Raw genomic sequence first — 13520 nt, 5'->3', positions numbered from 1 at the left:
TTTGAAATACATTTGAGCCTCACTCTCCACGACAAACTCCCTTTTTTCCTCCCCTCTCTCCCAGCCCGCGGCCAGAAAGCAGTCTCCCTCCTCCTGCCCCCAATCCCCCAGTCATCCAGGTAGGCTCTCTTGAGCCTACTTCTATTTCTGGTGGTCCTGTGGGAGGCTGTGCTCCTGCCATTTGCAGCTGCTTGTTAAAATGGCTGCCCTGATCTCAGTCAGGGCTTATCTGGACGGCACAAGTGTTGGGGGTGGGGTGGGGGACTGCTTTCTGGTCACAGGCTGGAGGAGGGAGAGGTAAGGAAGGGGCTTTATTGTGGAGGCAGAACGGGGCTCAGGGGGCTCAAATTTGTTTAATAAACATATGCGGATGCCGCCCGTAATTTAGTGCCGACGCCCGTTATTTAGTGCCGGCGCCCGCATGCTAAGCCTAATTTAGGACAGCTTTTGAGCTGTTCTAAATTAGGCCAATTAGTTATGTGGGTGCTGGCACTGAATACTTCCAGCACGCGTATAATCCCAGGCTTCTCTCTAATGCTGCCCCCTGTACTGCCCCTGACCTGCCCACTTTTTTTGTGAGCGGTCAGAGGTGATATTCAGCGGCACTGCCCACTTTAGTGGTGCTGAATATCGGGAGTTAGGCAGCCCCAGGGGATTTAAGTAGTCAGGAGCCTCTCCTGCCCACTTAAATCGCTTTGAATATCAGGGGGAATTGTTTTGCGTTTTCATTTTTGTTCTCAACAACCCAATGAAATGTTGGAAAGTAATTGCACATAGGTACATAGGAATGTTATTAAAAAATTATACATAGAGGCTGAACACATAACACACAAATCTCCATTCACTCATAGGTAAGACAGATACACATACTCACTCACTCATCCACAGATACATACACCAAACACAGATGCACACACCCATACACAGATATGGCATCAGAGACACACACACCCATAATCACAAACCCCCAACGACCCACCAAGAACAGATATATACCTACATCCATACCCACAGGCAGGACAGGCACACCCATACAAATATAGAAACATCTCTCAGACAACATGCATGCACACACACAAAGAGGCAGAGAAGATGGAAAGAATTCTATGAGCCATACTCTGCATGCTTTTCCTGCTTGTTTTAGAGCCATTGGACATTCATTTTTACTCAAACTTTGTATTATGGTGCAGCCAGCAGAGTGCCAAAATTGCACCCTGTCCATTGTCTCTTCTTCTTGGTGCAGTCAGCGGGGTGCCAAAATTGCTCCCTGCCCATTGTCTCCTATTGGTGTAGTCGGAAAAGTGCTAAAATTGCTCCCTTTCCATTGACAGCTGTTGGTGCAGTTGGCGGGGTTCCAAAATTGATCTCTATTTATTGTGTCCTCTTCTTGGTGCAGTCAGTGGGCCAGTGGCACCAGGGGACATATTTCATAGGGTGCAATTCTAGCTCGGTATGCTGCTGGCACCCTGTTATCCAATTGCCCTGCATGAGACTCATCAAGATGTAAAAAAGTGTTTATAGATGTGTGGTGTGGTAGCCGTGTTAGTCCATTCTTAAAGGTTATCAATAGAAATCAAACAAAATAAAACATGGAAAAGAAAATAAGACGATACCTTTTTTATTGGACATAATACTTTTCTTGATTAGCTTTCGAAGGTTGCCCTTCTTCGTCAGATTGGAAATTTCCGATCTGACGAAGAAGGGCATCCTTCGAAAGGTAATCAAGAAATGTATTAAGTTATGTCCAATAAAAAAGGTATCATCTTATTTTCTTTTCCATGTTTTATTTTGTTTGATTTCTATAGATATGTGCAAAGGCTATCTTAGGAGGCATCTTCCTTGAGCCCACAGTGATCAACTATTTCTAAACATGGGCTGAACATCCATTATTTGAGGAGGAGAACTATGAGTGACTGTGTCTCAAACTGTGCTGCTGGGGAGGGGAGATGGTGAGAGGTGGGAGAAGTGGGAAAATGGCAATGATTTGATTGATGTTCCTGAGGGTGGAATAAGATCTGGGGCAGTAAAACACCTTTTTGGTTGGTGGGGGCCAAATCAGTCTTCAGCCCCCAAGCTCTCTAACTGCCTATGAATAAAATACAAGAACATTTAAGTACATTTTTATGAACTGGATTGGGTGGGCATCAGAACCCAATGTACATCCAACTTGTGTGTTGTCAACTTTGTCTCTACAAGGCATTAATTTTGGCCCTGTATTTCCAGAGTTAAACCTGGGATTGCTAGTTACCATGAAAAAACTGCAATCCATAATCTTATTCTTTATTTAGTACAGTTGATGACAAGTTAAACAAATTATTCACTTACAGTTGCATTGAGATGGATTAGGAATTCTGTACATACAAAGCGAATCTGTGTTTGTGATTAGCCATTCTGCCTGAGAGGGAGAACTGTCAATGCCTGGTAATTTGGATATTGAAGTCAACAGGCACAGCAGATGCATAGATAACTGTATAGCAGCCACACAGTGGTAACCGTAAGCAGCTGCACAATTAAAAATCACTATGAATTCCTACTCTAAAAGGATATAAACAAGCAGCAGTTTACTGCCTCAACATGGAGCGTTCATATCCTCTGTAGGTTGGCTCAATGGCTTAGGTACAGCTATCAGCTCTCTCAATTTCCACAAGACCGCAGTCAGAGGGAGGGGAGAATACTGCTCCTCCCAGCATGCCAAAAGGCACTGAGAGAACACAGGTGCTCATAAAGGCTAATCACAGAGGCCTGCAGAAATATAGAGACCTGGTTCATATACACAGGTTAACAAATATACAGACATGTAATCTGTGATACACAGCACAGGCTGCCCCATGTAATGGGGGCAGAACAGAAAGAGATCAGAAATGAATGGGTAAATTAGTTGACTGAGGGCCATTAAGAATCCTGACATTTTGTGCTCATATTTATTATCTTGTTCCTACAGATTTTTCATGAAAAGTCACCTTGTGGTCAGGCGGTGGCATTTGTGTTTTTACCTGGATCACTGCGGCCTCATGTCAACAAAAGTTCAAGGATACAATTTAATTTTGTTGGCTCCACTTCACTTTTTAAGGTGAATATGTCCAAGAAAGAGACTTTTGTCATTTCAGTGTTGGTATATTGTGAATTTGATATAATGTAAGATGTGTTGTTCAACAGAGGATGCCCAGCCTCAGGCATGGAGATTGTAGACTTTAGTGTTTTGTAAGAATCCCAGGGATGAAAGAGAGATAAGAAAGTTGCTATGAGTTTGCTTGTATTCCAACTTCTAGGGAAAGTGGGAAAATTTTTTGATAGAGAAAAGGAAGATTTCCTCCAGGAACAAAATGGAGAGGTGGGCATCATCATCATCATATGATGCATCACAAATCAAAGTATTCTGAAACTGCAAATAATTGTGAGAATTTCTATCCAAAAGCAAAATAAGCTGAGAGGAATCTCAGCCTGATATCATACCCCACCGACCCAACATAAAAACCTAAGTTCCTGCAACACTGCAAAACCAAAGACTGCAATGGACATACCTTAACCCTCATCCCCCCCTCCCTAACTTCCCCAATGTATCTACCAAACACGAACCTTCTTTTACCACAATAACACCTGTATTTGTTCATACCGCAACTGGCGAATGCCGTTGTGGTACCATGAAAGCCACATTGAGCCTGCAAATAGGTGGGAAAATGTGGGATACAAATGAAACAAACAAATAAATAAATAAATATAAATATAGTCATGGGTTTAGAAGACCAAGCAGTTTTAAGCCTCTGGAACTGAAAACATCAGTGAGATTTTACCCTGTTCTGTGCAGTACACTGAATCTAAGCTGTAGTTAAAATATGCTGGGATTAGCTGACTCCTATCTGGCATGACAGTATGTCAGCCTGCAGGGAAGATCTAGCCCCTGTTCAACAAGGGTATCTGTACTCTAGGGCAGTGTTTCCCAAGTCTATCCTGGTGTATCCTCTTTTCTCCGAGGACAAGCAGGCTGCTTGTTCTCACGACTGGGTTGACGTCCACGGCAGCCCCCACCAACCGGAACAAAACTTCGTGGGCGGTCCCGCACGCAGGGCACGCCCACCGCGCATGCGCGGCCGTCTTCCTGCCCATGCGCGACCATTCCCGCTCAGTTTTTTTCTATTCCGCGCTGGAGAGAGACGTGTTACCGTCTCTCTCTCTCTCTGTCAGCCCTGGAAACCAGATTGCGGCCTAGCCGCGAGTTTTTTCTCTTTACGAACGCGTTCGCGTATTTTTTTCTTTCTTCTGTAAAAAAAAAAAAAAAGAAAAGAAAAAGTTTGTCCCCTTGTCGTCTTTTAGCCACGGGGGCGCCTCGTTGCGGCCTTGTGGCCGCGCGGTCGTTTTCTTTATTCGGGTGTGCTTTTCACCGCCACCATCGACGACTTCGACTTCGCTGATGCGAATTTTCCGTCGATGTCCTCGAAGGTCCCGAGCGGATTCAAGAAGTGTGGTCGGTGCGGCCGGCAGATCTCGCAAACCGATACCCACGCTTGGTGCCTCCAGTGCCTTGGGCCGGAGCATAATACCAAGACGTGCACCTTGTGTCTCGGCTTGCGGAAGAGGACACAGGTGGTGAGGCAAGTTCTTTGGGACCGTCTTTTTGGAACTTACGCCGGCCCCTCGACGTCGACGGCATCGGTGTCGACGGCCGGATCTTCGGTACTGGTACCGATGTCGACGGAATCGGCACCGACGATGGCACCGACCCCAGGAGTACAGGTACCGTTGGCCCGCCGGTCTGCCCGCGACGGCAGGGGTGAGTGGCCGCACGGGCAATCGGCCCCGGCCACTCCCTCTACCCAGGGCCATCGGGTCCGAACCCTGTCAGACCCGATCCCTCGAGGCCGGGGGGGTTCTACCTCCTCTTCATCTCTACCGCCGATGACGGGCACCAAAAGAAAACCAAAAAGCACCGTCATCGGTCGCCCACGGCGCACGGGACTACCAGCTCCGGCGCCTCCAGAGATGATTCGATGCCGAGGAAGCGGCAGTGCCGAGAGGAGCGTTCCCCCTCGGTCGAAGAGGTGTCGCTGCATCAGTCCATGGGTGCTTCGGTACCGTCTCCTGGACCTGAGCAGCTTCTGGCACCGACACCCACACCGGCCCCCCTGCCTTTCCCTACAGCGGGCCTTGACGAGTGCCTCCGAGCCATCCTTCCAGGGATTCTGGAAGGGCTGATGCGCCAGGCTTTGCCGGCACCGGGGGTGCTTGCGCCCCTGGCACCGTTGATGGAGGCACCGGTGTGCTGTAGCCCGATGCCGAGGCCTCCAACACCGACGCCGCTTGCGGCACCGGTGTCGACCGCCATGCAGGTGGAATCCCCGTCGACGCCATCATCGAGGACATGGTTCCTTGCAGTCGAGACAGGCCCGGTTCAGGTCTGAGCTGCAAGAGCTCATGTCCGACACCGAGGAAGAGGCCTCGTGGGGGGAGGAGGAGGGCCCCAGATATTTCTCCTCAGAGGAGTCTGTGGGCCTTCCCTCCGACCCCACTCCTTCACCGGAGAGGAAGCTCTCACCCCCTGAGAGCCTCTCCTTTGCCTCCTTCGTCAGGGATATGTTTATATGCATTCCCTTTCCCGTGGTCTCTGTGGATGAGCCGAGGGCTGAGATGCTCGAGGTCCTCGACTATCCATCACCACCTAGAGAGTCTTCCACGGTGCCGTTGCACAATGTCCTCAAAGAGACACTGCTTCGGAACTGGCTGAAGCCCTTATCTATCCCCACCATCCCCAAGAAAGCGGAGTCCCAATACAGGATCCACTCTGACCCAGAGTTGATGCGGCCCCAATTGCCTCATGACTCGGCGGTCGTGGACTCTGCTCTCAAGAGAGCACGGAGTTCGAGGGATACCGCCTCGGCGCCCCCAGGGCGGGAGTCTCGCACTCTGGACTCGTTTGGGAGGAAGGCCTACCAGTCTTCCATGCTCGTGACCCGCATCCAGTCATACCAGCTCTACACGAGCATTCACATGCGGAACAATGTGAAGCAACTGGCGGACCTGGTCGACAAGCTCCCTCCGGAGCAGTCCAGGCCCTTTCAGGAGGTGGTCAGGCAGCTGAAGGCGTGCAGAAAGTTCCTGTCCAGGGGTATCTATGACACCTGTGATGTGGCATCTCGAGCTGCGGCCCAAGGTATAGTGATGCGCAGACTCTCCTGGCTGCGTGCCTCTGACCTGGACAACTGCACCCAGCAATGACTGGTGGATGTCCCTTGCCGGGGGGATAACATCTTTGGCGAGAAGGTCGAGCAGTTGGTGGACCAACTACACCAGCGGGAAACCGCTCTCGACAAGCTCTCCCACCGGGTGCCTTCAGCATCCACCTCAGCAGGTGGACGTTTTTCCAGGGCCAGGCAGGCTGCGCCCTTCGCCTACAACAAGCGCAGGTACACCCAGCCGGCCCGAAGGCCTCCTCAGGCACAGGGACAGTCCCAGCGTGCTCGTTCCCGTCAACAGCGTGCGCCCAAGCAGCCCCCTGTGCCTCCACAGCAAAAGCCGGGGACGGGCTTTTGACTGGATCCATGGGAACATAGCCGCCATCAAAGTGTCCGTACCGGACGACCTGCCGGTTGGGGGGAGGTTGAAAGTTTTTCACCAAAGGTGGCCTCTGATAACCTCCGACCAGTGGGTTCTCCAAATAGTGCGGTGCGGATACACCCTGAATTTGGCCTCCACTCCACCAAATTGCCCACCGGGAGCCCAATCCTTCAGCTCCCATCACAAGCAGGTGCTTGCAGAGGAACTCTCCGCCCTTCTCAGTGCCAATGCGGTCGAGCCCGTACCACCCGGGCAGGAAGGGCAGGGATTCTATTCCAGGTACTTCCTTGTGGAAAGAAAACAGGGGGGATGCGCCCCATCCTAGACCTGAGAGGCCTGAACAAATACCTGGTCAAAGAGAAGTTCAGGATGCTTTCCTTGGGCACCCTTCTACCAATGATTCAGAAAGACGATTGGCTATGTTCCTTGGATTTAAAGGACGCATACACTCACATCCCGATACTGCCAGCTCACAGACAGTATCTCAGATTCCGTCTGGGGACACGGCACTTTCAGTATTGTGTGCTGCCCTTTGGGCTCGCCTCTGCCCCACGGGTTTTCACGAAGTGCCTCGTGGTGGTCGCGGCGTATCTACGCAAGCTGGGAGTGCACGTGTTCCCGTATCTCGACGATTGGCTGGTCAAGAACACCTCGGAGGCAGGGGCTCTCCGGTCCATGCAGTGCACTATTCACCTCCTGGAGCTGCTGGGGTTTGTGATAAATTACCCAAAGTCCCATCTCCAGCCAGCCCAATCTTTGGAATTCATAGGAGCTCCGCTGAGTTCACAGACGGCTCAGGCCTTTCTTCCCGAAGCGAGGGCCCACAACCTCCTGTCCCTCGCTTCCCAGACCGGAGCATCCCAGCAAGTCACAGCTCAGCAGATGTTGAGACTCCTGGGTCATATGGCCTCCACAGTTCATGTGACTCCCATGGCTCGCCTTCACATGAGACCTGCTCAATGGACCCTAGCTTCACAGTGGTGTCAAGCTACCGGGAATCTAGAAGATGTCATCCGCCTGTCCCTCAGTTGCCGCAATTCACTGCACTGGTGGACCATTCAGACCAATTTGACTCTGGGACGTCCATTCCAAATTCCGCAGCCCACGAAGGTGCTGACGACGGATGCATCTCGCCTGGGGTGGGGAGCTCATGTCGATGGGCTCCACACCCAGGGGCTGTGGTCCCTCCAGGAACAAGATCTTCAGATCAACCTCCTGGAGCTCCGAGCGGTCTGGAACGCACTGAAGGCCTTCAGAGATCGACTGTCCTGCCAAATCATCCAAATTCGGACAGACAATCAGGTTGCAATGTATTACATCAACAAGCAGGGGGGCACCGGATCTCGCCCCCTGTGTCAGGAAGCCGTCGGGATGTGGCGTTGGGCCTGCCAGTTTGGCATGCTTCTCCAAGCCACATACCTGGCAGGCGTAAACAACAGTCTGGCCGACAGACTGAGCAGAGTCATGCAACCGCACGAGTGGTCGCTCCATTTCAGAGTGGCATGCAAGATCTTCTGAGAGTGGGGCACGTCCTCGGTAGACCTTTTCGCCTCTCAGGCCAACCACAAGCTGCCTCTGTTCTGTTCCAGACTACAGGCACACGACAGACTAGCGTCGGATGCCTTTCTCCTCCATTGGGGGACCGGCCTCCTGTATGCTTATCCTCCCATACCTTTGGTGGGGAAGACCTTACTGAAGCTCAAGCAAAACCACGGCACCATGATTCTGATAGCGCCTTTTTGGCCCCGTCAGATCTGGTTCCCTCTACTTCTGGAGTTGTCTTCCGAAGAACCGTGGAGATTGGAGTGTTTTCCAACTCTCATTTCGCAGAACGACGGAGTGCTTCTGCACCCCAACCTTCAGTCTCTGGCTCTCACGGCCTGGATGTTGAGGGCGTAGATTTTGCTTCGTTGGATTTGTCTGAGGGTGTCTCCCATGTCTTGCTTGCCTCTAGAAAGGATTCCACTAAAAAGAGTTACTTTTTCAAGTGGAGGAGGTTTGTCGTTTGGTGTGAGAGCAAAGCCCTAGAACCTCGTTCTTGTCCTGCACAGAACCTGCTTGAATACCTTCTGCACTTATCAGAGTCTGGCCTCAAGACCAACTCAGTAAGGAATCACCTTAGTGCGATTAATGCTTACCATCATCATGTAGAGGGTAAAACCATATCTGGAGAGCCTTTAGTCGTTCGATTCATGAGAGGCTTGCTTTTGTCAAGGCCCCCAGTCAAGCCTCCTGCAGTGTCATGGGATCTCAACGTCGTCCTCACCCAGCTGATGAAACCTCCTTTTGAGCCACTGAATTCATGCCATCTGAAGTACTTGACCTGGAAGGTCATTTTCTGGGTGGCAGTTACTTCAGCTCGTAGAGTCAGTGAGCTTCAAGCCCTGGTAGCTCATGCTCCTTATACAAAATTTCATCATAACAGAGTAGTCCTCCGCACTCACCCTAAGTTCCTGCCAAAGGTGGTGTCGGAGTTCCATCTTAACCAGTCAATTGTCTTGCCAACATTCTTTCCCAGACCACATACCCGCCCTGCTGAACGTCAGTTGCACACATTGGACTGCAAGCGAGCGTTGGCCTTCTATCTGGAGCGGACACAGCCCCACAGACAGTCCGCCCAATTGTTTATTTCTTTCGACCCCAATAGGAAAGGGGTCGCTGTAGGGAAACGCACCATCTCCAATTGGCTAGCAGATTGCATTTCCTTCACTTATGCCCAGGCTGGGCTGGCTCTTGACGGTCATGTCACGGCTCATAGTGTTAGAGCCATGGCAGCGTCAGTGGCCCACTTGAAGTCAGCCACTATTGAAGAGATTTGCAAGGCTGCGACGTGGTCATCTGTCCACACATTCACATCACATTACTGCCTCCAGCAGGATACCCGACGCGACAGTTGGTTCGGGCAGCCGGTGCTGCAGAATCTGTTTGGGGTGTAAATCCAACTCCACCCTCCAGGACCCGATTTTATTCTGTTCAGGCTGCACTCTCAGTTAGTTGTTCTTCGTAGGTCAATTTCTGTTATGCCCTCGCCGTTGCGAGGTTCAGTTGATCTGGGTTCTTGTTTTGAGTGAGCCTGAGAGCTAGGGATACCCCAGTCGTGAGAACAAGCAGCCTGCTTGTCCTCGGAGAACGAATGGTACATACCTGTAGCAGGTGTTCTCCGAGGACAGCAGGCTGATTGTTCTCACCTACCCTCCCTCCTCCCCTTTGGAGTTGCATTTTTACTCATTCCTTTGCTTGTCAATCAACTGAGCGGGAACGGTCGCGCACGGGCGGGAAGACGGCCGCACATGCGCGGTGGGCATGCCCTGCGTGCGGGACCGCCTGCGAAGTTTTGTTCCGGTTGGTGGGGGCTGCCGTGGACGTCAACCCAGTCGTGAGAACAATCAGCCTGCTGTCCTCGGAGAACACCTGCTACAGGTATGTATCATTCGCTGTCAGTCAGGTTTTCAGGATCTCCACAATGAATATGCATGAAAGAGATTTGTATATAATGGAAGCAGTGTATACAAACCAATCTCATGCATCCTGAAAACCTGACTGGCTAGGGCCCTGATGGCGAACCTATGACACGCGTGTCAGTACTGAAACGCGTAGCCATTTTCGGTGACACGCGGCCGCATGTGGCCTCATACAGAGAAGCAGCGGCGTTCCTTGCTGACACCCGGGGCAGATTGCGCGACCTTCCCCCCCCCCCCCCCCCCCGGTGAAATCACACCCCTCCCCCCCCCCAGTGCATGTTTACCCGCTGGGGGGGGGGGGGTGCCATGTGCGCTTCTATTGGCTCCCTCCGAGTCCTCCGCTCGTTACCTCCCTGCTGCTCCCTCTGCCCCGCCTCCTGCACGGCCGTTAGGGGATCTTTGACCTCACTTCCGGCCGGCGGAGCAGAGAGCAGCGGAATGCCGTGGGGGACGCATCTCTGTGATCGCCATTACCAGCAACCACATAACCACAGCAACCATCATCCAATCTACTGTTCTGGGGTGTCGTGGATTTCTAATTGACCATCATTACTGAGATAGGTGAGGGGGAGGCTGGGAGAGGCGAGGGCATGTGCTATGGGTGCCGTTTCCCGCCATTAGAAATAGTGGCAGCCATCTTAATTTACATAAGGTGGTCAGTTAGGCTAGTTAACCCCTAATTGCCTGCAGGGCTAACAGGCTATCTATAATTCTATCTTCTGTCACTGCCCCCCTGATGGAGAACCCAAAAAATAAAAAACCAAGGTTAAGTAAAGGAAGTGGTAGTAGCAGTAGCCGACCCTTTCAAGAGACATGGACCGAGATGTATGGCATTATAGAAAAAAATGGCAGATCATTTTGCGTTCTATGTACTGAAACGGTAGTAAGCAGAACGTGGAATATAAATAGACATTTTGAAACTAATCATTCCCAGCTCTTGAAAAAAAGTGAGGATGAAAGGAAGGAATACATTTCCAGGCAGCTACACTTTTATAAGAGCCAATCTAATTCCATCCTTACATTTGTAAAAGGTTCTACAAATTTAACATCTGCAAGTTTGAGCATTGCTCACTCCATAGCTCAGCATGGAAAAGCACTCAGTGAGGGAGGATTTATTAAAGAAACTCTCCTAAGATGTGCACCAGTTCTATTTCACGATATGCAGAATGAAGATGCAATTATTAAGAGAATATCTGAGTTACCACTCAGTAGAAATATCAATTGAAGATTTAGCCAATGAAATTCAGCAACAAAAAAGTCACTAATAGGCAGATTAGTTAAAGAATTCCCCCTCCCCCTCACTTATCTTAGTTCACGGCACCCCACACAAGTTAAATAATATCAAGACCAACAAAAGAAACCGACTGACAGATGAACAAAGAAGTCACTAAGCAGGTAAGTTAAATAATTAGTTTTTGGTTTATTAAATACAGTTATATATTACAATTATACATTTTTGTTATTTAAACTATAAATATCGCGAAATTATGTTTTTTTTTCTCGAAGTGACACACCACCTGAGTTATGCTCGGTTTTTTGGCGAATTTTGACACACCAAGCTCAAAAGGTTGCCCATCACTGGGCTAGGGGGTACTCCAGGACTAACTTTGAAACTTCTCTAGGATGTGCAGTGGGGGAGGGGTTAGCTTCAAAATTGTTTCTTTTTCTTGATGGGGGATTTTGCTTGGTTTGGTTTAGTGCTGTTTGCTACTGGCGTGTACTAAAACCAAACCTATGCTAACAAAGATTTTAAAAGCCCCCTCTTTCACTGCCCCTCATGTCTGCTATTCTCCCAGCTTACCCTTTATGGAGGTAATTCTATAAGGATCTGTCTAGCTTCAAGCAGCAAGTATATGCATAAGTGCTGTTATTTTAGTCATTTACACAAGTATGTGAATACTTATGTGCGAAACTGATAATAATCTGGCTATGCATTGTATGCGTCAATTTTCACTGGTGCATACTTTGCTGGTGGCCATTCAAATAGGCGGGGTTGGAGTGAAGAGGGGGACTGAATATTAGCCAGGATATGCCTTAAAGCAGTTCATTGACAGGTCCTCCAACTGGCCTTCCCCAACATATGGGGGGGTATAATCGAAAGAGGCGCCCGAGTTTTCCTGAGGATGTCCTCGCAGGACGTCCCGGCGAAGGGGCGGGGAAACCCTTATTATTGAAACAAGAAGGGCATCCATCTTTCGTTTCAATAATACGGTTGGGGACACCCAAATTGCGAAATTTAGGTCGACCTTAGAGATGGTCGTCCCCGATTTTCAGTGATAATGGAAAGCGAGGATGCCCATCTCAGAAACGACCAAATCCAAGCCCTTTGGTCGTGGGAGGAGCCAGCATTCATAATACACTGGTCCCCCTGACATGCCAAGACACCAACCGGGCACCTTAGGGGGCACTGCAGTGGACTTCAGAAATTGCTCCCAGGTGCATAGCTCCCTTACCTTGTGTGCTGAGCCCCCCAAAGCCCACTCCCCACAACTGTACACCACTACCATAGTCCTTATGGGTGAAGGGGGGCACCTACATGTGGGTACAGTGGGTTTGTGGTGGGTTTTGAAGGGCTCACGTATACCATCACAAGTGTAACATGTGTGGGGGGGGGGGGGGTGGACCTGGGTCCGCCTGCCTGAAGTGCCCTGCACCCACTAAAACTGCTCCAGGGACCTGCATACTGCTGTTATGGAGCTGGGTATGATATTTGAGGCTGGCATAGAGGCTGGAAAAAATATTATTTAAATTTTCTTTTGAGGGTGGGAGGGGGTTAGTGACCACTGGGGGAGTAAGGGGAGGTCATCCCCGATGCCCTCCGGTGGTCATCTGGTCATTCAGGGCACATTTTTATGGCTTGGTCATAAGAAAAAAAGGACCAGGTAAAGTCGTCCAAGTATTCATCAGGGACGCCCTTCTTTTTTCCATTATCGGTCGAGGACACCCATGTGTTAGGCAAGCCCCATTCCCACCTTCGCTGTGCCTCCGACACGCCCCCATGAACTTCGGTCATTCCCGCGATGGAAAACAGTTGAGGACGCCCAAAATCGGCTTTCGATTATGTCGATTTGGGTGACCCTGTGAGAAGGACGCCCATCTTGCGATTTGTGTCGAAAGATGGGCGCCCTTCTCTTTCGAAAATAAGCCTGATAGGCAACCCCCTGCTCCAATCTCCCCTCTCCCCACACTTCTGGGCAATTTACTCTTATATGGAAGGCTGCCCCTAGCGGTAGCACCACAAGTCAGACAGGTTGGGAGCAGGAGGGTATTGCTTCTGCTCCAACCCACTAGACTACAAGGGATCCCCTCTGGTGAAGTCCTGGAGGGAGTAGGGGCTCCATGGGTGGGGGAGGGCGGAATCAGAGCAGGGTATTGCCTTATTGTGTGTCGTGGGGTTTGGAGTGGGAAGTTGCATTTTTATGTGTTGGGGGTAGGGGTGGAGGAGATTGAAGCAGAAGGCTGCCTTGTGTGTCATGGATTGTGAGAGAGGGAGAGGATTGGAGCTGGGGG

The 13520-nt window shown here is 50.4% G+C and overlaps 1 protein-coding gene across 1 annotated transcript in view; it reads left to right on the top strand.

The window, feature by feature from the left end:
* ADGRG4 (adhesion G protein-coupled receptor G4) overlaps positions 1-13520 on the top strand; it is a 194138-nt gene that overhangs the window by 132994 nt on the left and 47624 nt on the right. Inside the window, exon 15 of the mRNA XM_030209905.1 lies at positions 2942-3070. Within this exon, the coding sequence (XP_030065765.1) occupies positions 2942-3070 (129 nt within the window). The remainder of the gene's footprint in view (positions 1-2941; positions 3071-13520) is intronic.

Source organism: Microcaecilia unicolor, chromosome 7 (assembly GCF_901765095.1).
Source record: "Microcaecilia unicolor chromosome 7, aMicUni1.1, whole genome shotgun sequence".
Classification (NCBI taxonomy): Eukaryota; Metazoa; Chordata; class Amphibia; order Gymnophiona; family Siphonopidae; genus Microcaecilia; species Microcaecilia unicolor.
This window is presented reverse-complemented; position numbering and strand designations above follow the sequence as displayed.